This window comes from Amphibalanus amphitrite, unplaced genomic scaffold (assembly GCF_019059575.1).
Source record: "Amphibalanus amphitrite isolate SeventyFive unplaced genomic scaffold, NRLGWU_Aamphi_draft 000215F_arrow, whole genome shotgun sequence".
Lineage (NCBI taxonomy): Eukaryota > Metazoa > Arthropoda > Thecostraca > Balanomorpha > Balanidae > Amphibalanus > Amphibalanus amphitrite.
The window spans coordinates 85585-108806 of NW_024881710.1; the positions used below are offsets into that span (position 1 = coordinate 85585).

The 23222-nt window shown below is 51.7% G+C and overlaps 1 protein-coding gene across 1 annotated transcript in view; it reads left to right on the plus strand.

The window, feature by feature from the left end:
* The first annotated feature begins 7650 nt into the window (after positions 1–7650).
* LOC122385333 (brefeldin A-inhibited guanine nucleotide-exchange protein 3-like) overlaps positions 7651–23222 on the plus strand; it is a 32728-nt gene continuing 17156 nt past the window's right edge. Inside the window, exons 1-22 of the mRNA XM_043373533.1 lie at positions 7651–7680; positions 8632–8765; positions 13854–13988; positions 14434–14605; positions 15011–15143; positions 15475–15741; positions 15866–15998; positions 16440–16546; positions 16902–17086; positions 17241–17383; positions 17846–17938; positions 18318–18465; positions 18885–19051; positions 19274–19427; positions 19724–19831; positions 20127–20213; positions 20518–20749; positions 21094–21249; positions 21606–21770; positions 22047–22332; positions 22588–22767; positions 22967–23195. Coding sequence (XP_043229468.1) covers positions 13857–13988; positions 14434–14605; positions 15011–15143; positions 15475–15741; positions 15866–15998; positions 16440–16546; positions 16902–17086; positions 17241–17383; positions 17846–17938; positions 18318–18465; positions 18885–19051; positions 19274–19427; positions 19724–19831; positions 20127–20213; positions 20518–20749; positions 21094–21249; positions 21606–21770; positions 22047–22332; positions 22588–22767; positions 22967–23195 — 3277 coding nt within the window. The 5' untranslated portion in view covers positions 7651–7680; positions 8632–8765; positions 13854–13856. The remainder of the gene's footprint in view (positions 7681–8631; positions 8766–13853; positions 13989–14433; positions 14606–15010; positions 15144–15474; positions 15742–15865; positions 15999–16439; positions 16547–16901; positions 17087–17240; positions 17384–17845; positions 17939–18317; positions 18466–18884; positions 19052–19273; positions 19428–19723; positions 19832–20126; positions 20214–20517; positions 20750–21093; positions 21250–21605; positions 21771–22046; positions 22333–22587; positions 22768–22966; positions 23196–23222) is intronic.

Genomic DNA, 23222 nt, shown 5'->3' on the forward strand with positions numbered 1-23222 from the left:
ACGGAAGCCGACCTACTCGCAGAGGATTTGTTGAGCTTTGTTTCATTGCAAAGTTAATCATTTCAGCCGTCATCGGCACGACTGTCACATATTTTTGTTGTAAAATCCGGAAACCCGTGCCCGAATACGAAAAAAAAACATCGGTGGCACTCACTTGCACCCGCTAACAGAATGCATCCGTGGTTGCAGACCCGCGAACGGGTTAAAAAAAGCAAAAGTTCTCTCTCTCTCTCTCGCCAATTCGCCCATTCGCTCTCTAGCCAATTCGCCAATTCGCTCTCTAGCCATTTCGCCAATTCGCTCTCTAGCCAATTAGTCTATATTTGGAGTTCTCTCTTTTTAATGAGCTGGTTAGTGAGCGGCGACAAAAAAAATGCTTACCGTTCAGCCGTCTTCTTTTTAAAAGCCTTATTTGATGCCAGGCTGCCCCCCCCCCCCCCCCCCCTCATGACCTGTTGACGTCGTTCAGCAGGCCTCTTTACAGTAGGATTATGGCGGAACTTTGCTTCGATGTGATTTTCGCGTCACGCACACTGAGTCATTGGCGCCCACTAAGGCAGACCGACGAGCGCCCGGCTGGTGAGCCCAGGCGGCGCCGCTATCCGCCTGGGGCGGGGGACGGGGTCAAGGAAGAGCGATACGAGTATGACCTTTGGCCGGCCTCCGCCTGTTTTGACCCAGTTGTCAGCCGCTGGTGCCTGCGTCATATAGCAGTTTTCCTCCTACCGCTGGCGTAGAATCGTGTTACAGCGCACTTTTTATGATACAGGCCATGACCTCACTGCTGGGGTCCCCAAACTGAATGGAATAGTTCGCCGAGCCGCCGCAGCCCCTGACGCGATACTTTCAAGAGAGACTATACAGACATTACGTTAATCAAAGTTACTCTACAATGCCCGCCTGCCACCCGGGTGTATTAAACTAAGCGGCCCGTATGATTGTTCGTTCACGTTCACCGTGTATCAGCCCGGCATCTGCCTTTACCCCATTGAAAGATTTCGCTCACATTCCGAATTCTATGTAGGGTAGCCTGGGGCAAGACGCCCCAGATAATTTATTTTGCTACATAAATTTTGTCCCACATCACCTGAAAGGCCAAATTTGTGCTCAATGCGTTCTTTGGACATTTTACTTTAAATTGCACCCCTCAAATTGATTCACTTATGATCGGACTCCAAGCTAGGAAGTGATTTGTGAAGCAACTGCAAATGGGGCATTTTGCCCCAACCCCAGGGCAAAACGCCCCACGGCCTGGGGCAAGTAGCCCCATACCTTAGATTAAAGATTTAACATGGTAGTTGGCTAAATCTTATGTGAGAGGTCCGTTAGACCTCTGGAGGCACGGCACTGAAGTTAGCACATTCCATCCTTTCAGGTGCTCAGCATATGACACTGTTGTATGAGCAGGTTTTTCACCTACCTCATAAGACCAAATAATAAATTATTGCAATGCAAATGTTAACAAAATACTTCCTTTGCCATCCAGTTGCTGAGAAAAATACACATAAAGGCATAGAAACTTACTGTTCGCCAGCTACCGAACATTAGAAAGTGGGTAGCCCCAACAACACAAGAGGTAAAACGCCCCAGGGGCTTTTTGCCCCGCGACCTTCTGGGGCGTTTTACCCCATCACGTAGTTCGGTCAGAGAACAACGCCTTGCACTCCAGTAAGACATAATTTAACACGAACCAACCCGGCATGATAAGCGTCAGACAATAGTTGTTCAAAATACATAAAAGTCGTTAACCTAATGTGGACCATAAAAGAACGCCATGATTCATAATCTGACAACAAAACATAAAAATCACTCAAAAAACACATTTTTAGCTATATCTCCCGAAAGAGTCATCACAATTTCTTTCCAGTCTGCTCATATAATGATCATATAGTGCACGTTTTATAGAAGAGATGATGTTTCCCCAGACCCTTGCCAGTTCCGAGAAACATCGGTGAGGCGTTTTACCTCGGCGGGGCGACTTGCCCCGGTCTACCCTACAGGGTGGACCAAAAAGGATGGAAACATTTTTAACTCGCATAAAACATGCATTATTGCATGCATGTGACTGGAAATGGTACCAAACGAGAGTACATTTCGTGGAAATTCATAACGGCATCACTCTCATCTGCTTTCTCTCGTTTTCAGTCTCTCACAGCAAATGTTCGAAAAGACCGCCTTCGCGAGACAGGCACAGAGCGGCCGGTCCAGGGGCGGATCCAGGAAAACTCCAAGGGGAGGGTCATGAATCGAAGTGGTGCCCCTACCTATACCCAAAATTAAAAACTCAACGGATTTCGTCCACTTCATTTTGGTGGTGCCCCCATTTTCAGTTTTTTATTTTTATTTTTATTTTTAGTCAGTATCTTACCTCTTAGCCACAACCACATTTACCAATTGTAAGCAAGTATATATGAATGTGCTATGTGTATATATGTTGTGGACGCTGAGTAATGAGTACTTACCAGGAACGTTATCAGGTAAGCAAATCGTTGTCAGTCCGACGAACTTGACCCTGGCGCCTAAAGGGTCTGTCCTTGACACTTCAGGCTTGTCAGGGGCACCAAAGTCCTTCCAGGGACACCACAAACCTGTCAGGGGCACCTACGGCCTTGTAGGGGCGCCACAGGCCCGCCAGGGGCACCACAGGCCTGCCAGGAAGCAGGGGCACCACAGGTCTAGCAAGTATACACGACAGGCCTGTCAGGGGCACAACGGGCCTGTTGGGCCCATGAGCACCCCTAGGGGCAGGGGCACCACAGTCCTTCCAGGGGCACCTCAGGCCTGTGAGGGGCACCAGCGGCCTAGCAGGGGCACCAGTCAACACAGGCCTGCCAGGGGCACCACAGACCTGCCAGGGGCACCAGAGGCCTGCCAGGAGCACCACCGACCTCGCAGGGGTGCCCAGGGGCACCACGGGCCTGTCGAGAGGCACTTCAGGCTTTTCAGGGGCACCATAGTCCTCTCAGGGCGCAGGGGTAGCAGGGGCACCAGAGGCCTGCCAGGGGCACTACAGGCCTAGCAAGGGCACCACTGGTCTATCAGGGGCACCACGAGCCTGTCATAGCCAGGCATCTCAGGCTTGTCAAGGCCCAGGGGCACCACAGGTCTGTGAGGGGCACCAGCGACCTAGCAGGGGCACCAGTCAACACAGGTCTGCCAGGGGCGCCACAGACCTCCCAGGGGCACCACAGACCTGCCAGGGGCACCAGAGGCCTGTCAGGGGCACCACCGGCCTCGCAGGGGCACCTTGGGCCTGTCAGGGGCACGACGGGCCTGCCGAGGGGCACTTCAGACTTTTCAGGGGCACCAGTCCTCTCCGGGCGCAGGGGCACCAGAGGCCTGCCAGGGGCACCAGCGGCCTAGCAAGGGCACCAGAGGCCTGCCAGGGGCACCAGCGGCCTAGCAAGGGCACCAGAGGCCTGCCAGGGGCACCACAGGCCTAACAAGGGCACCACGGGCCTGTCAGGGGCACCTCAGGCTTGTCAGGGCCCAGGGACACCACAGTCCTTCCAAGGGCACCGCAAGCCTGTCAGGGGCACCAGAGGCCTGCCAGGGGCACCACAGGCCTAGCAAGGGCACCTCTGGCCTGTCAGGGGCACCTCAGGCTTGTCAGGGCCCATGGGCACCACAGTCCTTCCAGGGGCATTACAAGCCTGTCAGGGGCACCAGAGGCCTAGCAAGGGCACCACAGGCCTGCCATGGACACCACAGGCCTGCCAGGGGCACCACCGGCCTTGCAGGGGCGCCTCAGGCCTGTCAGGGGCACCACGTGCCTGCCGGGGACACTTCAGGCTTGTCAGGGGCGTTACAGTCCTGTCAGGGCCCAGGGGCACCAGGCCCGTGGTGTCCCTGCTAGGCCTGTGGTGCCCCTGGCGGTCCTGTGGTGCCCCTGTCAGGACTGTGATACCCCTGATAGGCCGGTGGTGCCCCTGGAAGGTCTTTGGGCCCCCGGGCCTCAAGGGAGGGGCCATGACCCATGTGACCCCCCCCCCCTTGGATCCGCCCCTGGGCCGGTCTGGTGGCTGACGCGATAGCCCGACGACACATGTTCGCTGGTATGGCTCACACAGTCTTGGTGATCGCTCTCTTCGGGTCACAGAGACCTTCCTTGTAGACCTGGCCCTTGAGATGAGATGATAAAGAAGTCACTGCACAGCAGCAAGGTCACCGAAATGGTGTGCCCTCAGCGGAAAAGGAATCGTGGGTCCACTTTGGTTCGAGGAAGGGAGCGGCGACACCGTGACCGTCAATCAACAGCGCTACCAGGCGGCGCTGAGGAAGTTCTGAGAGCGAGTCCAAACGAAGCATGGCAGCCTCATCATAGACCTTATGTGGTTCCAGCAAGACGGTGCGCCTCCTCATATCGCAAAAACAACGCTCAAGTGCATCGAAAACCACTTCGGTGACCGGCTGATATCCCGCGATGCCAGTCGGAACTGGCCTACCTGCTCATCCGACCTGACCCCTATGGATGTTTTACTGTGGGGTCATCTCAAGGACCAGGTCTACAAGGAAGGTCCAGAAAATCTCTGAACTGAAGAGAGCGATCAGCAAGGCTGTGTGAGCCATACAAGCGGGCTATCGTGTCAGCAGCCAGACCGACCGCTCTGTGCCTGTCTCGCGAAGGCGGTCTCTTCGAACATTTACTGTGAGAGACTGAAAACGAGAGAAAGCATATGAGTGATGCCATTATGAATTTCCACGAAATGTACTCTTGTTTGGTATCATTCCCAGTCACATGCATGCAATGATACATGTTTTATACGAGTTTAAAATGTTTCCATCCTTTTTGGTCCACCCTGTATTTTAGATTTGCGGGATAAGTGTCATTCTCTCGGATCAATTTCCTCACGCACACTGTACACATCACACTTACAATCGCTCACTCATATACGCCACGCGCCGCGCCGATTAATTATAATTTAGATGGGACTGTCCTGGATATAAAACGGGAATGCCCACCGCTATTTGCGGCGGGTCGGAAAGCCAAATGAAATCCAGGACATTTGTCGGGGACTTCCGCAGCGCCTGGGCGCTGCGGCATTAATTTAGGGGGGAGGGAAAAGTTCGCTTACCGAAAGATGTTGCCCCGACGACACCGCACTGGTAAATGCCACGAGAGGCGGGTCCGCGAGTCCCAGGTGCCGGCCAGCCGCTGCCTTTCACCCGGCGGGCACGCCTTTCCCGCCGGAGGCTATCGTACGGCGGACTGGCCTCACACGCACTCTGGTACTCCGGCCCGCCGCTCCTCACCGACGTACGCGTCGCGCTAAATTTTGCCCTTACAGTGTTATCAGTTGGCTGCAATAATGGGTAGCGGTCGAGTTGTGTTGTCCCGGTCGGTAAAACCGGCTAAAGATCGGTGCGTCCAACATAGGCGGCAGAACGGGGAGGGCAGTACCGGGGCACCGTGCCCCCTTTGATTTTGGCATTTTAACATTAGCCCTATGGGCGTTGCGTGGAAAGAATGGGACCAAAACTCGGCAGTGCCCCCCCCTTAGTTGAAGGTGTTCCGCCGCTACTGGCGTCCAAGGCCCTAAATACAGGTGCGTCAATGTTTACGAAGTCTCGCACGGTTTCGGCGTGTCTGATGCACTGATAGCACTGGCATAATGTGGTTCGTGGATTTTTAGATCGAATGGTTCGTTTCGAGGTGTCCAATCCAACGTTTCGAGGTGTAAGAAAATACTAAGCGTTAAATGTTCTTGGTCTTCTCTGTAGAATAATGAAAAAATAATCAGAATCAGTCAGGTAGTTTTGGATCATAAGTTAGTCTACCAAATTAGTCTGCTTTTTAGACACCCTGGCTGCAGTTTGGCTTCTGCTAGTGTACATGTGATTGCTGATTTTAGCTAGAAACTTGTGGAGATCACGTGATTGAAGCATCACTGATATCGTAAAATATATTTTTTGTCAAGAAATCTTAGGTCATTGTGCACCTAATGAATTTAAAAATAGATATATGAATATAATAATTTGTTAAATAAATCAAACTTGCTGTGAAAAATGGATATTTGTTTGACTGTGGAAGCAACCCATGTGACCTCCAGCAGCGCCCGAATCAGCCCAAGGTGTGTGAGCTAGTAAATTGATCTCGTGGAAATGCAGCTTCTGCGTAAACTCAACCTGAAATACTATTAGGAATGTTGTTTGTCTAAATTTCCTTTGCTGCAAGCTCTAAGGTACGTGTTTCATACTTACTTGTCAAGGAACGTTGCCAATTATCCAAAATTCAGCGCATGTACTGCTGCGCCGTAAATGTCGCATGTGCGTTATTTCAACTCATTAAGTACTTTTTGCATTTAAATCATAATAAAATATGACTTGATCTAGCCTAACACTCACTTAAAATCTGCTCAATACTTTTCTTTAATCCAATACCTACTGCTGACATTGGTGTAAATCTCATTTAGCATACTTGGTTCGTAACAATAGTAAGAAAACACTAAGCCATGTGGTTGGAAATAATAAAGGGATTAATTACCTATATAGTTGAGGCAGTTGCTTGCATACAAGAAGTATGCTTACTGCCATATAATAATGTAAAAATGAGAACCCAAATTATCGTGTGCTGCTGTTTGCTGCCATCACCAAACAAGAAGCATCACAGATGATGGCATCGTAATTTTAATTCTAACTTAAGCTAGCAACTTGCATGAATCAAATGGAACACCATGTTGAATTGTGAATGTTTGAGTAGTTATGAAGTCATATCATACATTTGAAGCCATAGGTACTTCATTGGTCATTTTTACCTATGATGGCACATATAGGTAAAGTAAATTTATGGGTGTACAATGAACAAACATTTTATTATGTAAAGGTGACCTTTACAAGCAAAAGAGATGACATTGCTCACATTGAGTCAGGGAGAGATGAATAAGTATTATAGGTATTACCCTAGACTAATTTCAAGTACAAATGCTGAAAATAATGTGACATAAGAACAGTTCCTGTATTTGTGGTCTTTGAAATGGCTATATATTTGGCAGTTTCAGAGATATTTCATTGATTTTTTACATTGTAAAGGTAGGGAGGTGCTCTCTGATATATTCTGTTTCTTTTTTAGTTTCAAAAGAAAAATGAAAAAAAAATGCTGAGCAATCTTGACTTCAAGTTTGAAAATTTAAGTATCTTAATATTTTATTTTTGGAAATTTCATGTTTAGTATTCATGGAAATTTTTAGATAGCAGTTTCCTTTGCCATGCATTTTTGTAGATTCGGTGCAAATTTGGAGTCTCAAGATTGTTTATCTGACTTTCTGCATTTTTTCCATGAACAGCTTTTTTGACTGAAAATATATGAACATGACCTTAGTTTGACCTCTGTAGCTCATGACCTAAGATGATGAGCTGGACCCAATTTTTCGGGAATTGTGTGAAATTGATGTGCAGAAAGGTACTGATAACAGCGAGTCAAAAGTAATTGTTGGCCGTTTTTTAGTTATCTGTGAAAAAAAAAACAGGAAGGAAGGGCCCCTTGCCCAAGCATACACGGAGGCGCACGTCGGCAGCGCTAACGTTTACTGTTGTCTATCGACAGGGAACATGAGGTGCTGACACTGGCCTGCGGACGCCTCCAGCCTGGGCTACGAATGGAGGAGCTGCTGGCTCAGCTAGCGCGCGATGCCGGGGCGGAAAGGCGCGCCGACATCCGCCTTCTGGCCGACCAGGCGCGCAGTGAGTCTCAACCTGTGGTCACGAGCAGTGACAGCACGGTCTCGCAAAGACAGCACTTACCACAGGGCAAAGTGACAGCTGGCTGTGCTGATTCAGAATCCTTCCTGATGTATTTGACGATTGTAGGTGCTTTTCTCGTGATTTTGTCGACCTTTCCAACGATGCTTATTGCGTAGCAGTACGCAGTCCAAGAGCCAAACTAGAGGGGGAGAGGCGTACAAGATGCCTCCTCGGCGTAAAACGCCCCCTCCCCTTCAGCTTGTGCTACTGTTGAACAGCCCTGCTGCAGGCTGATCAAATGGAAAGCTCTAGATACGTCCTGGTTGGCTGGTGCTAGCTTTTGATTGCCGTTTTCTCGTCTTTTTTACGATGATCTGTTCGGAGGCTAGACCGCGGGGAGAGTAGAATCTATCCCCGTTTGCCCGTCTTTTTTACGACAATCTGTTCGAGGTTAGACCGGGGGAAGTCGAATCTATCTGTCCCGCTCCCCAGCGGGGTGCGGGTGAAATGCAATGACGTCATTGACTCAGTGCATTCACCATAAGAGAAACTTCGGCTGAAAACGGGCAAAACATTTTAGGAAGAACGCCTTGCCGTTTCATGTGAACTGCTGCCAGCTAACTTAAAAAAGATATGTGGCGTTGTAAGGCACAAATTGAATTTGCAGTAATGTTTAAAAGAAAATACTTGTTCTGGATGTTTTTTAAGTACAGCTTTTGATGAAGTCTGATTTCATTTCCCCAGCTGTTTGTGTACTTTCAATAATCTACGCCAACAAGTTTTTAATCATTGGTCGTTTTAATAGGTCAGTGGCGTAGTTTCCTGAGCGTTTGATTGCCGTTTTCCCGTCTTTTCGCGACCATTCAACGTGACTAATGGTGTTTAGAATGGTAAATGAGCGGACTGCATCTTACGGTGCGGTCTCATAGACTGACGAGGCACTCTTTGCAGACTTTACTGAATCGCAGCATGGCCTGTTGCGCGACCCGCCGTGGGAGCTCCGTTCCAAGTGTCTGGAGGCGCTGGGCTCGGCGCTGCACAGTGGCAGCGGCAAACTCGGCACGCTCGCCATACAGGGACTGCAGGTACGGTTCTCCAGTAAAAGTCTTGTTGGTTTTGCATTTTCGGATATATCTGGTCCTATATAATGTTTAAATGCATAAGTATCAACCCGAATTATGTGTATGCACATTTTCCACGAGACTGTGAAATTGCATCGTTGTATGCCAAATACTTTCCGAGATATTCACCAAAAACCTAATTTTCTGCCGTTTGGGGTATTCTGGCCGCAATCTTCCTGGGATCGCCTATGACATCAGTAGAGCCATCTAACGAGAGGAACGCGGAAACACAGAATCATGAATGAATCGAGCGCGTAGTAAACGGTGCATGAAAGGGACACTCGGCAGAGGCTATCCGGGTGGCCGGCGCACGGCGCGCCCTGAGGCATCGGCCGACCCTTCGGGCCACGTGGGGTCAGAGGTCGCGCTCGGGAAGTCTCGGCTCTGGGTTTTAGCGCTGTGCAGTCAGGAAGGGAGGATAGGATAGGTAGCGCTAGCCCGGCTGACTAGTATTTCGGCTGATTCGTGTGGGGTGGACGGGGGCACAGAACGGGATGGTGGCTAGTGGTGGATGATGGGATGGTGGTTAGGTTAGTGCGTACTGCGTAGATTAACGTAGCTGAACATGCATTGTTTTTTTTTTTCATGGCAAACAATACCTATGCAGCATAATGTGCGGGATTATGCCAGAACTCATACAAAAAGGAAATAATATTTCGGCCGAGGGAGTGGATGAGTGCCGTGACAAAGCATGACGATGCTGCCAAATCGGGATGCTTTTTTGCCCCCATTTTTTAACCCTAACATACAGCGCTTGATCCGAACTGGTCCCCGACTGACCTTAGACCTTAAAATCGCACCCGTTCGGTGCGCCACCTTTTCTTCAGGGGCGCTCTTCTTGGTTGTATCTGTTCTTACCAATAACTAAAACAAATCGAATGTATAATAAAAAAGGCATACCTCAAACACAGTTTTATTCACATCCGCTCGCGTGCATACTTGTTTTGACCTATACCTTCTCGCATCATAATATGTCACTTCAGTGCTTAACCCTCAACGGAATTTTGGGTTTTCTGCACATACCCCGGCCGAAGCGGGGGCGATTACGACCCCTCGCCGTCTTTTTGCCCCTAATTGAGATAGCGCCTTGCGGATAAAACTGAGCGCGTGCGTCGTATGAGATGCAGCAACTAGTACCCGAGTTGAATGTCTCAGGTCAACCGATAAACTCTGAGGCCAGTATAAGTGCTCGAAATCGCGGGATCGGTTTTTGGTAAACAACTTCACCATAAGTGGTTACAGAGCCAAGATAATGGCACCATCGAGTTTTGTATGGTCAAGCGCGTCGAATAGTATACGCTTTGTTTTTGTTGAGGTCAATTTAAGGTGTTCACCTCAGGTCATGTCAGGGCAGAGCCACTCAGGCCACGAGGCTGGCTCAAGGAGGTCATATCGCTTCTTCGAATCGGTAGGTCCTCACAAGTCCACTGGTGGCTTCCCGACTCGCTGGCTCAATTTGATCGGACTTTTTGGTGAAATCTCCTGTGACCTTAGTGACGTCATAAATGAAGTCGCCTAACTAAGAATGGAAAAGTGAATGCTGGCCGCTGGGTCTTGCAAAGATTGTATAAAATCGCAAAATTCATGCGCTTGAGGCAGCTTTAGATGGCTCCCGGCGCCAAAATAACAGCTTTCATATTTCCCAATTGATTATTAATCTGAGGTTGCGTCACCTACCTGACTTCAGGTGACTCTTAAGAAAAATACGAGATAGCTACATACAAGTTGTGAGGCCTCTGGGAGATAGTACTAGATCATATAAATTCCCCGTTGAAAAGTCCCCTGGCGCGAAGGGTGCTGCGACGTCGCGACATTTTGGGATCTTACAGAGGTTCACTATTGACGTCATTGGTCAACGGCCTGACCTTGACCTTCGCATTTGTAGGAGGGTGTCGAACAGACCTCCTACCCTCAGTTTTTCGCAAATAACTCGCGCAAAAAGCGGCTGATTGCGACGAAACTTTCAGTACCATCGAGTTAATCAATATTACGCCTACCCTATAATTTGTATGACCCTGACTCAAAAGACCTTTGACTTGTGACCTGTTTTCCGAGACCATGTTTGACCGGAATCGCATTTTGGCGTATTTCGAGTAGAGCGCGTTTTATTGTCTTTTTGTGGCTTTAAGCGATCAAACATGTGAAAGGATGTTGATCCCATGGATTCTAGTGGGTATCAAGGTCACGTGAAGGTCAGTCAGGTCACTGACCTTTGATGACCTTTGTTCACGCTCTCGAGTTCTACATGTTTCTAGGATAGATTTTGGAGTTGATTTCGCATTTAGAAACCGTTTGAACATTTAAGAAGTAGTTTTGATTCCCTCGTAACATGTGACCTGACCTGACCTGACCCGACCTGGCCTAAATGCACAAAAACATCATCTGTGATCAAAACTAACTTGAATTTCGTGATCAGCACCCCGCAAAACCCTATAACAGCTTCACTTTACGAAGCTCTAACAGGTCCCGATTCCCCGACTTTTGAGTTATATTGACCTGTCAACCAATGACCTAGGATCTTAAAATTGGGTATCACCGACCTCCTCTCGTCCCGGGCAACACGCTCTTTTTCCCCGAAGCTCTAGCTCGATCAGGGGCTGAACGGCAAAGGGGCTCAACGGACCCTCCTCCCCCCCCCCCTTTACGATAGACGCTGGCAAAACACCAATATGGGCGAGGGTGAAAATACAGCTGCTTCATAAAGATTCAGCTTGAATCAAAGGTCAGGCTTGCCAAATTTCAGCCCTCGAAGCTATCAACAAAAATAAACATGTGGAGGCGGCACCCGCCTCCCCCCTCCCCCATCCTCTCGGCCACTGCCAGCGAGGTTTTAAAGGGACCCTCCCACCTTAACATTAGATTTGAGTTGAGATAGCCAAAATGGGGTCCCTGGCTCACAATTACCGGTTTCGGCACTTACAACATCGAGAAATGCCTTAAATCGGAAATATTGAATTTCAAAATTGCAGCATTTTGATTCAGAGGGGCTAATGCTTAGGAATACCCCTCTGAATGTGTGACGTCAGCGCAAATATCTAACGATTTTTAAATGTTTGACTAAAACGTTTTGTAGCACGCGGTGGTATATGCTATTTGCGCGCAACATCTGCCGCAAACGCCGCACTTCTAAAATAAAGTCGCTAGAAACAGCGGAGATCCCAAAAAAGTAAACAAAAGTAAAAGTCTAATATCTTGAAAACCGGTGAATATTTTTCGGTGAAATTTGGTAGATATTCGTTTTCGCTCTTTCTGAACCGATCGACATCACTTTCATGCCAATTCATTAACTTTTTTGAAGGTGGGAGGGTCCCTTTAAGCGTATCATACACGTTACAAAACATCATATCAAGATGACACATTCCAGCAGGCAGCAGCCATATGCACTGAACAAAAACTTATTACCCACGCTAGTCTATCGGCACCATAGCACATGGTCGAGACTGTCGTCAGCCACGGACGCGCACTCGACCAACCCTCCGAGCCCGTTGACTGCGGGTGACCTTGACATGTCAAGCCTGATCGGCGGCCGGCCGCTGTCGTGCGGTCGTTACACGCGGAGGGGAGGGAGTTTTGTTTTGTTGGGTTAGGCCCTTTCGGTCGACAAGACCATTGCAGAGCCGGAAGGATGATAGGAATTAGGGGGAGACATTGGTCTGGGCAGGCATCCTAGTGAGTCGCCGGGGCTGAGCCCGTCCAGAGGACAGGCCACCCAGCCCCAAGGCACTCACTGCACCCGGCTACGGGGTGCACTCCCTCGGGAGCAGCGGTGCCGCTCCTAGGGAGCAGCCCGCATGAGATAAAGTTGCCTGTCCAGCCCGGAGGGGGGTTGCGGCGTGGAGGAGAAGGATTTCAGTTTCCTGAGGATAGAAGCATGGAACGGTGGGGGGAGGGAGACAAAGCTCTACGTTATAGCTGACCTCTGACCTTTCCCTGCGCCCTGGTCACTGACCCCGCTCCATGTCGCTGGGCGGTGGCATGGCGGTGGAAACCGGTTCTAGCCTCTACACATGCCACCATTCTAGCCCTCCCCTCCCCACGCTACTACGCAGCGTGGAGTACGCTCGTGCGTAACTGGGCGGAGCAAGGGGTCACGCGATACAGGGGCGGAACTGGTTGCCCTCCCGCTCGCCGAGCGACCAACGACTACTATGGACGTCAAACCCCTTGAGACCCCACTTTTTTGCGATAATTTGTAAATGCGTCAACTCTCTTTGACAATATTCTGGCAATATGTGTTTTAGAACCTGCCGAAACTTTTATTACTAAGGTATTTTGACGCCAAACGATTATGAAAGGCACTTCTCATTCACTCGTAATGTTAAATTTCACGGAACGAATCTGCTGTTTGGGTAGAGGCTACGCGCTCATGGGGCGGAGCCACGCAATGACGTCAGCGCTAAGCTCCGCCCTACCCCTCCGGCGCTCCTTGCCCGGCGACCGGTCACTCGCGTCTCTCGCTCCATTCAGGCTTGATGGTGGGCGGTAGCTGGTAGCGGTAGCGGGCGCTGGTAGATGGCATTTAGAGCAGATGGCGCTGATGGCGGGGCTCGAGTGTGGCCGAGCGCAAGCCTCTGCCCGGGCCTGAATTGACCTTAGCATTACGAGTGAATGAGAAGTACCTTCCATAATCGTTTGGCGTCAAAATACCTTAGTAATAAAAGTTTCGGCAGGTTCTGAAACATACATTGCCAGAATATTGTCAAAGAAAGTTGACGCATTTAAAAATTATCGCAAAAAAGTGGGGTCTCATGGGGTTTGACGTTCATAGTAATACCCTGGAGAACCGTACACAAGCCTCTCAGCTCCTGCATTGTGTGACTGACATGAACGCCCAACTTATAGGTACTTTTAAGCTTTAACGTAGGGCTGAATGTATCAACTCCATCAAATGTTGACTACGTCCAATCGAATGACTAATTATTCACGTAAGTGTTTCGGTAATCTGTGTGCTTTTTGAAGCTAGTTACGTGACGTTCGGTAACGTTTGGTAACGTTCGTGACGGTTACCAAATTAATAGAAAATTCGCAAAACTAACGATCGGGGTTCCACAGAGAATGCTCCGTGACGACCGGTTCGCGGCCCCGTTTGAGAGCGACGACGAGTCTCGATGGCTGACCACTCAGCTGCTGGATGCACTGCCCTCGCTGGCAACGCTCGACGACAACGCGCAGGTCGAAATTATGCGGGTGAGTACATATCGGCAGCGCTGCTGAGCTGTGAAACGTAATACCGCTGCGCTCCTCTCAGCGCTGATTATACCGGGGCTATCGTTTGTCCGTCTGACGCCGGGAGGTTCTGCTGAGCATATGTGTTTGCGTCAAAGCCTTCCAGTGACAGGGTGGTGAAGATAGTAATTCGTGTAGTGTGTAACTTCTCGGCAGACCTCTTATGGCCGGCTTTTGGTTTGACCTGTAGGTGGTGAAATTGATAGCTGTTTGTCTCGCCATCCATTGTGGTAGATGCTTGGACCGCGAGAGTGCTTTACTTCGACACTGGGCCGATCACCCGGCTAAAGTAAAACGGTTACAGCGCAAACCGCACTCCTCATCTATTTATGGACTCCACTAGAGCCAGGTCTGCTGTAAATACACTGTCATGGACACCAGTTAATTTGTCTCCCGTCCCTGCCAGGTACTGTTGAGCGCCGCGTGTCAGAGCTGGTGGGTGGCCAGCAGCGCGCTGGTGGTTCGCCTGCTGACGCTCTGCTTCCAACTGTGCTCGAGGACGCCCTGCCCGCCCACGGTTGCCACGGCCGCGCAGGCCGCCGCCTGCCAGGCAGTCCGCGGCTTCGTCGCTATTCTTGGTATGTCCGACTATCCTGAGGATCACAGGCTTACTAGAAACGATAGTTGGCATGTACTTTCTTTTTTAATTATTGCGCTTGGCACAACACTTAACAGCTTGACTGCCCAGTGCCCACTGACTTTTTATTGGATGGAAATTGGAAACCAGTCGATAAAAGTGGTGTTAGGAGGAACGAGAAGGGATATTTTTGTTGGAACACGAGAGATGGGATACATTTATCTGCAAATCTACACAACAGTGAGTTCTATCGGGAAATGTTCTCCAGGTATAATGTTTATGGTGCCATTAAAAAGTATGTCTCACATTTTCTACTGCTTACTTCAGTAGTAATAAGTCGTGCTGAAGCAATAATTTCGTAAACGTTTTATTCTTACTCTGAACATTAAAACACCTGTCTCCTCAGACGAGGGCTACGAGAGTGAGATGGCGGAGGGCCCGGCCGGTGGGGACGGCCTGTCGCCGGCCGACGTGTACCAGGACATCGTACCCGTGTGCGGCTACCTGTGCTCTCAGCTGCAGGCCTTCGCCGACAAACGGTCAGTCGCCCGTCCCAACGGCTTGCTCGTTTGTGACAAAACGAACGGTTCTTGACATAATGAATAGACGGAGCACATATAATGGCTTTTCACTATTGTACGCCTAAAAAATCTGTATTCAACTTCATTGCGATTCGGGTGCTTTCTTGGTGCAATTAGCAAGCAGACGATGTGTCAGCTGTAGCTTGTCAGAAGTGCGATGCTTATTGACCGTCGTAAACACTAAGGTAAATAACATTTCCGTCACGTGCAAGCTGGAGCCGGATCACGGCAAGATAGCAGACCGTCCGAGACACAGAACTGAGGCCTCCGTCTCTCCCTGCGTGTCCAGGTCGGCCGGCGCGGGCCTGCAGCTGCTGCTGAGCACGCTGAACGCGCTGCTGACGGCGCTGCCGGCGGCGCGCGCCCACCAGTGCGCGCCGCTGCTGGAGCAGACGTGGCGCCACCTGACGCCGGCGCTGGTCTGCCTGCTCGGCTCGCCGACCACCGAGCGGGTCGGCAGTCACGGGCCGGCCGGCGAGTCTCAGCTGGCCCGGGGCTCCGGCGGCCTCACCCAGCAGCCCTCCCTGCCGGCCGCAGAGGCGCGTACCATATTCAGGTGGGCATGACGAAACAGCGCTCTGACGATATGGAGGTCTGGAGTTTTGAGCCGTTACGCAGGCGATACAACCCACAGTGCGTGTTCTCCTTCCTGACTGAGCGTCTCCCGTTCCCTCCGACAGCATTTCGGTGCAGCTGGTACGGCTGCTGGGCGCCGTGGCCTCGGTACGCCCGGCTCTGGAGGCGCTGTTCCACAGAATGCTGCTCTACCCTCCGCCGCAGCACCGCGACGACGCCCTCCGGGTCGTCAAACAGGTCCGTTTTCTCGAAACACATCACCGCGGCTCTACTAACTGCCGTACTGTGTGGCTCTTGTATGAGTTCTATGAGCGGTACATTAGCCATCCGTTCACTCACTTCACTCACAACTCTACTAATTGCCGCACCGTCCAAAGGTTTCGTCGCCACTCGACTGACTTGAGTAACTGCCGGACGGGACGTTGAATCGCTCCATCCTCCGCCTCCCCGCCGTAACTTCCAAGTTTCCGCGAACTCTACTGCCGTAGCAAGAAAAGTTAGGTCAAGTTATTCATAGCGACTCAACCGCGAGGTAATTTCGGCCCACAGATTTACGCTCAGTTGCGCTCAAAGACAAGTGGTCTCTGAATGATTGATCGGAAGCTGACGTGAAGGTATACCAAGTTTTAATCACATTTCTCAAGCTAATTGCGCCCTTTTGTTCTCCTCTGACCCCAGGTGCTTCAGACTCCGGAGCTGCTGTTGGCCTTCTGTGGCCCGACGCTGGTCCAACAGGAACCCACCGCCAAACACGTACCCGTCAACGATCTATCACTGCTGCAGATGTGAGTATGACGAACGTACGACGCCATGGGTACCGTCACTTAGCCACAGAGAGTCAGACTCTGCCAGGACGAGCGAGAACATTCTCAACGTGTGGCTAGTTTGACTGTACCTTTTCACACAATCACAAAGTTCATGTTGTTCCTAGCGGTGTCAGAATTTACGAAATGGTGGTTCATTGTTAACGCAAAACGATATGGTTGGTTGCGAGAGATTTCAGCAATCTAACTGCAGATGCAATTCGAATATCAACGATAGAAATAGCAGATTTGTTTGATTAGAGCAATATATTTTCTTTTGCACATTTTCTTGGTGCATCTTTTTGAATGAAAACTGACGTAATGGTTGCCTGCCCAGCACGATCGACTCGATCATGGAGTGCAGCTCGCTGCCGGAGCCATCAGCCACACACACGGGTGTGAGCTGCTGTGTGGCGCTGCTGCAGTCTCTGGAGGCGCTCTGCGAGGGCCGGCACGTGTCGACCGAGTACGCTCAGCGCGTGAACTCGCTCTACGCCAGGCTCGAGGAGGCCGACTATCAAGGTGTGTACGAATTTGGGTAAATATGTAATAGAAATATGCAATGCTTTCCTCTTCAAGCTCTGCTGTATGATATGTGGTCGAATAAACCAGGTCGGCTCCGATCAGTTAAAGGGATACATTGGTCTCACTGCATTCCTTTGTGTGCCGGCCGCAGGTCCTGTAACGTACGGCGGTGCGGAACTGGCCGGTCCGAGGGATCACAGCCACACACCTTCGCCCGCTGACTCAGAGTCATATGACTCGGGTGACACCGAGGGCCCTGAGACGAGCGACTCAGATGAACAGGACGCGGGACAGGTGAGCATTTCTCGGCCCCGGACGGCAATGCATAACAAAAACTCATGCACAGCGCAACAACTAAAGTATTAGGGACAATTGACTTTTGGTTGCTGCTTGTAGTACCCGAACGCTGACCGTCTGGAAAGTCGAGCAGTCAGACAGTCTGAAGACCCGGCAGCTCTGAGTGCCCACCTGACGGTTTGACCATCTGCCGACTGCCGACAGTCTGGAAAGTCCGCTGACTGGATAGCTGAGCTGCGATAGCAGTCTGACCGTCTGACATTCTGACAGTCGTGAGTCCGATGACAATCCACTGACAGTCCGCCGACTGCCGACAGCTGGATCCCAATAACAGTCTGACAGTCAGCCTACAGCTCGCTGACTGCGACAGCTGAGCCTTGATAACAGTCCGTCAGTCTTGACACTGACAACCCGCTGACAGTTCGCTGACAGAGTGACAGTCTACGTTTCTGCCTCCAGCTGAGCCCCGACGCGGAGCACCGCCGTCGGAGACAGGAGGAGGAGAGCTGCCGACTGGAGCGGCTGCGCGGCGGACGGCCAACGCAGCTCCAGGTAGTTACCTGCTCTAATGTTCCCTCCTAGCCCCGCCCCGCCTACGGCCTCGCTCTGGCCCCGTTCCCGGTCGGCCCCGCTTCACATCTCCTGTAAATCATTCGCCGCTGCCAACTCAGACATGGTGTCAGACACAGAAGTGGCACGGCTTTCCCCTCTTCATTGCCGTATCGACCTCAGCAAACAATTCACATTGCTACGTAAATGTAGTGGCTGCTTGTGATGACAATTTGTATCTATATCAATCGTACGGTCATGCTGTTTCCAATTCAGTCACTGTTAATGATTCATTACAGTTATACCCATGTGTGAAATGTCGATTGAATTTGTGTATCTCTGTTTGTGTCTTCTCACTCCCCCTCTCCCTTCTGTGTAACAGCACTACGACTGTTCGAGTGAGCAGGAGCGTCGTCACTGCCGCCATTTCGTGCAGACGCTGCGCGCTCTGCTGCCCTCCCTGCTCGCCATCCGCAGCTGCCTGGAGGTCGACAGGGCCGTACAGGAGTTCGCCTCCAAATACTGTGACGGTAAGCATGTCAACGGTGGTGTTGAGAAACGATCGCCAATGTTTCTGGATATCAGCGAAGGCTCAGAAGAAGAGACAGACCTGTTACCTTGTACTGAAAATCCGTGGGTGGGTGGGTGTGAGTCATGTAGCTCTGACTGACCCCGCCTCGGCTTTACCTAGGTCCGTACAGCTCGCAGTCGGTCCTGAGAGGGGACAGCAGACTCATGTCTAACCCCGCTCTCTCCACTATCCCCCAGGTCTGTACAGTACCTCTGATTGACCCCGTTCTCTCCACTATCCCCCAGGTCTGTACAGTACCTCCGACTGACCCTGTTCTCTCCTCTGATCGCCCATAGGCCTGTACAGCTCCCAGTCGGACCTGAACGGGGACAACTGACACACCTGACTAACCGCGCCGCCCCCTATAACTCCCCCCAGGTCTGTACAGCTCCCAGTCGGACCTAAGCCGCACCGACCCGCACCAGCTGATGATCATTAACGCCGACGGCGTGTACCTGGCCTGCTACGCGGCGCTGCTGCTCAACCTGAAGCTGATTCGCAGCGGCTACTACAGCGGACAGACGGCGGCCCTCACCGTTACCGAGGTAGGTACGGTACTCATGCCGGACTGCGGAACGTTTACACTGGCCATTTGGAACATATTTTCAGTAAAATAAACTTATAATGAAGATTATTTGGGATTTGGGATTTCAGCGAGACCAGCGTGGCCCCTACGTGGTAATGGTTGTCGATTGTTTGTTTAGCTGGCTGCTCAGCTGGGTAAGTGTTTTTCAACTGTGATTGACTGTTTGTTTTGTGTTTGGCAGTCTGAGTTTGTGGAGGACGTGCTGGGCAGCGGCGTGCTGGTGTACCTGAGCACCAGCTGGCTGGCCGAGCTGTACCAGCAGGTGGTGCACTGTGACCTGCTGCACCAGGCCGGCTACAGTGACCGCGGCGCCAGCCTCATCAGTCTCATCACAGGTAAACGGGCGCCCACAGGGGACTCACGTAGTCGATCCCGCGTACGTTCGCATCCCTGAAATGCTTGTACGTGGCTAAAATCGTCCTAAAAATTGTTGTCAATGACGTTAAATGATTCCGTTTCGTGGTATTTGCTTTTATAGACGTGCTTTCGTGATGAAGCAGCTTCTTAAGAAGCTTTACCGTGTATAACTCAAAACTACCAAATCGCCCAGTGCACCAGTAAAATACCTGACTGCACCAGCGTCCAAATTCATCCTTACTGTTCGGTTTGTGACCGGTGTTTGTGTTTTCAGACCTGGACGGTCTGGGTAGTGTCGAGCCGGGCAGCCAGCTGTTGTCCGACTACCGACGTCTGGAGCGGGCGGCCTCCAACGTAGACCGGGACCCGGCCGGGGAGGCAGGTCAGTCAGCGGTGCTGAGCAGGCTGCTTCAGCAGTCACCTCCTTTCATTTCGACAGACTGTAGTGCCCTCATTACAATGCATACTGCAATGACGGAAATTAATGTAAACACGCTTAACGTCAACGCTTTTTTTCAGTTTCAGTTAAGCGCATCATACTTCAGTAGGGAATGTTAACTTTCATCAACTGATATATTCTCTGAAAAGAGTCATGACTCTTAACCAATAATCCCGAACAGTAACATTACAAGTACCCGCTCCTTTCACTGACCCGGGTCGGACTCTGTGCGGGGCAGGTGTGAAGCTGGCCCGCCGGGTGCTGACGGCCTGCTGGGACCCGCTGCTGGAGCTGCTCTCGGCGCCGCTCTCCGGACCGGCGACTGGTCGGCGGCGGCGGACCCAGGCGCTGCAGCGGCAGGCGGCGGGCGCGGCGCTGGACGGTCTGCAGCGCGCCGCCAGGCTCAGCAATGCCACTGGTGAGCGGTCACCTCCCCCAATGGACACCAGCCCTGCGGGATTGGAGAACGGGAAACGGTGGATATCTCATGCCACACTTATGTTCTTGTCAGGACTGGAGCGGTAGTTGTATAAATAATTAGCTTACTTTTCATTTCCTACGTGTTTTTTTTCTATGCTTTATATTTGCGATTTGCTTGCTTTGTGATAACGTCCCTGACTTGTCCACAGGTCTGCAGGTGCGCTGCGGCTCCGTGTTCAGTTTCCTGACGGCCGCCTCGTGCACTGAGAGTGACGGTGAGGCGGAGTCGACCGGCCGCTCCCGGCGCCGGCCGCGACTGCCGCTCGTCGGTCAGGCGCCCGTGCAGCTGCACGCGGCACACGTACTCAGTATGGAGGTCATCCTGGGCAACGGGCTCGACCTGGGCAGCCACAGTGCCGACTGCTGGCCACACATCTTCAGGTGAGCGGTCTGGCCCGGCGTGGGGTGTTACGGAGCTCTTTTTGAAGTCGGAACCTCTGTGTGTGGTCTGCTGGCTCACAGTTTGAGGGTTAGTTTGCTGTGTAGTGAACACAATGAAGCAAATGTGTTCATTCACAAAATGTTCCGGTCGCACTTCTCTGATTTCTACCGTGTATTTTTGTCCGTTTTTTTTTTTCTTCTTAAGCATCAAATCAGTCCATCCAATCCAATTTATAAAAGATCACACTGTATGTTCGTATGCACCGTATGGCGATTATCCCAAGCAGAAGCAGACTGTTCTGTCAGTAGTTGTCACTGAGTGCGTGTGTTGTGCCGGCCGTCAGGTGCGTCCTGTACCTGGGAGCGCTGGAGCGGCGGCTGTTCTCTGACCGCGGTGGCGGCTCAGCCGGCTCCAGTTCCACCCTCCCTCCGCCGACGCGACACGATGCGGACGCGTTGCGGCTGACGTTCGGCCGACCGGAGGAGGACGAGTCGCTCTGGTGAGAGCCGATCACTCGCCTAACTACATCTCGTAAAGGACAGTGTCTAGCACGGCCCACTTGTCGGGCGATATAACTGGTTATGTGAGTACCGGTACTCAAACCAAGGGTACTGTAAGGTCCACCATGTCACCATGGTTTCTGTCGTAGCTGAGCTTGCTATATTCCACTGTTCGATTTGATCAACGAGTTACGACATTTTTGTTAAGATGTTTGGGGGTGTTGGCGACTCAGTCTTCATCTTTAGAACCCGATTTGTTCCATATCTGTCCAGATTCTTTCCTCTGGGTTGCCAGTGACTGCCTCTGCCACATTTTTCCCATCGACCGGTAACATGTTCTCCGTCTATCCCCCAGCGGCGACACGTACGGCTACCTGGCCAGCTCTCACGGCCCGGCGCCGGACACTGTGGACATAGCCGCCCTGGTGCACGAGTCCGGCGCCGACGACCGGCACGGCGGCGTGCTGCCCGCCCCCTTCGCAGCGCGAGCCGTCAGCGGACTCACGCAGATGGCTGACAGGTGAGGCTTCTTGCCATGCTGGTATGGACAGCTGGTCAATTTTTATGACATCACCGCCTGATTCACGCGAATAGGAAATGTATAGCATGCTCTGGCAGCAGCTGGTGCAAGGGAGAAATGTGAACATTTGGTGGTGGTGTTCTTGCACCCCATACAAGTTGCAGTCTTTGAAAGAGTTCAGAGTGGTCAGACTGAGGATCGACACTTAGCTGTCAGTGTGGGGCTGCTGTCGTCACCCTCGCCATTTTGACGCCCATCCCGGCGCTTCACCCACAGGCTGTTCAACGACGCCGCGCACAAGCTGAACCTCTCCTCACTGCTGAGTTTCCTGCGCGAGCTGTGCCGCGCTTCCCAGCGGCAGCTGTTCGCCGTGCCGGCCCCGGCCCCGGCGCCGGCCTTCTGGCGGCGGCGGGGCCGGCGCGCGCCGGACGCGGCCGGCGAGCAGTGCGCCGCGCTGCTGCTCACGCGGCTCGGCGACGTGCTGCTGAAGGTGGTCGGATCCGGCCGGCCGCTGGTGCACCTGATGCGCGCCTGGCCCATCGTCGGACACCACCTGATGGAGGTACGGGCCCGGCACTGACACCACCGCCGGTACAGGCTACTCTTTTTCTTTGTGTGCGAAATGGGATTTACTGCATGGATCGATTTCGTTTCGTGTCGTTTTAAAACATTATTTTATTTATGTTGGTTATCATAAATACTCATGGTCATTTATCATGGTTATTTTAGAGTCTTCTTTGTTCATTTTCTGATTTGAACTCCTTTCAGGGAATGGTCAATCAATGGTCATGTTTGACTCTGCCCACTTGCATTCCAGGCGGCGTGCCACAAGGACCTGGCAGTCTCGAAGAAAGCGGTCTCGTGTATCCATGACGCTGTGAACGCGATACTGGGCTCACAGCTGGAGCTGCCCCACTACCACATCAACGAGGCGCTGTTCAAGCCGCTCGAGACGCTGCTGTGCCTCGAGCTCTGCGACACGGACGTGCAGGATCAGGTAAGACGTCCGTGTTGAACAGCTGAACTTCCGTATTCTGCAGCTAAAGCGATATCGGTATGGAGTAGAAACGATTTTATTACATTGTACGCGTCTCACGCAAATTCAGTCTTATGTGCTTTCTCGATAAAACGTGAAGATGTTTAAATGTTTCAGTCCCGTCTTCTTTCTCTTCGGTAACATTGGCATTCCGCCGCAGATCGTGGGCTCGATCTGCGAGTTTGTCGAGGTGAGCACCTCAGAGATCCGCAGCGGCTGGCGGCCGCTGTTCGGCGCGCTCTGCTCGGTCCGCTCTGCCGCCTCTGCCGGCCACGTGCGCGCCGTGCTGGACGTCTTCGAGGCGTTCCTCGACACCCACAACGTACTGGTGTTCGCCAACGCTGCCGTCGACTGCATCATGTGCCTGCTGAAACACGTCCGAGGGCCGCGTACGTACTTGAAAGTCGAATTAAGTG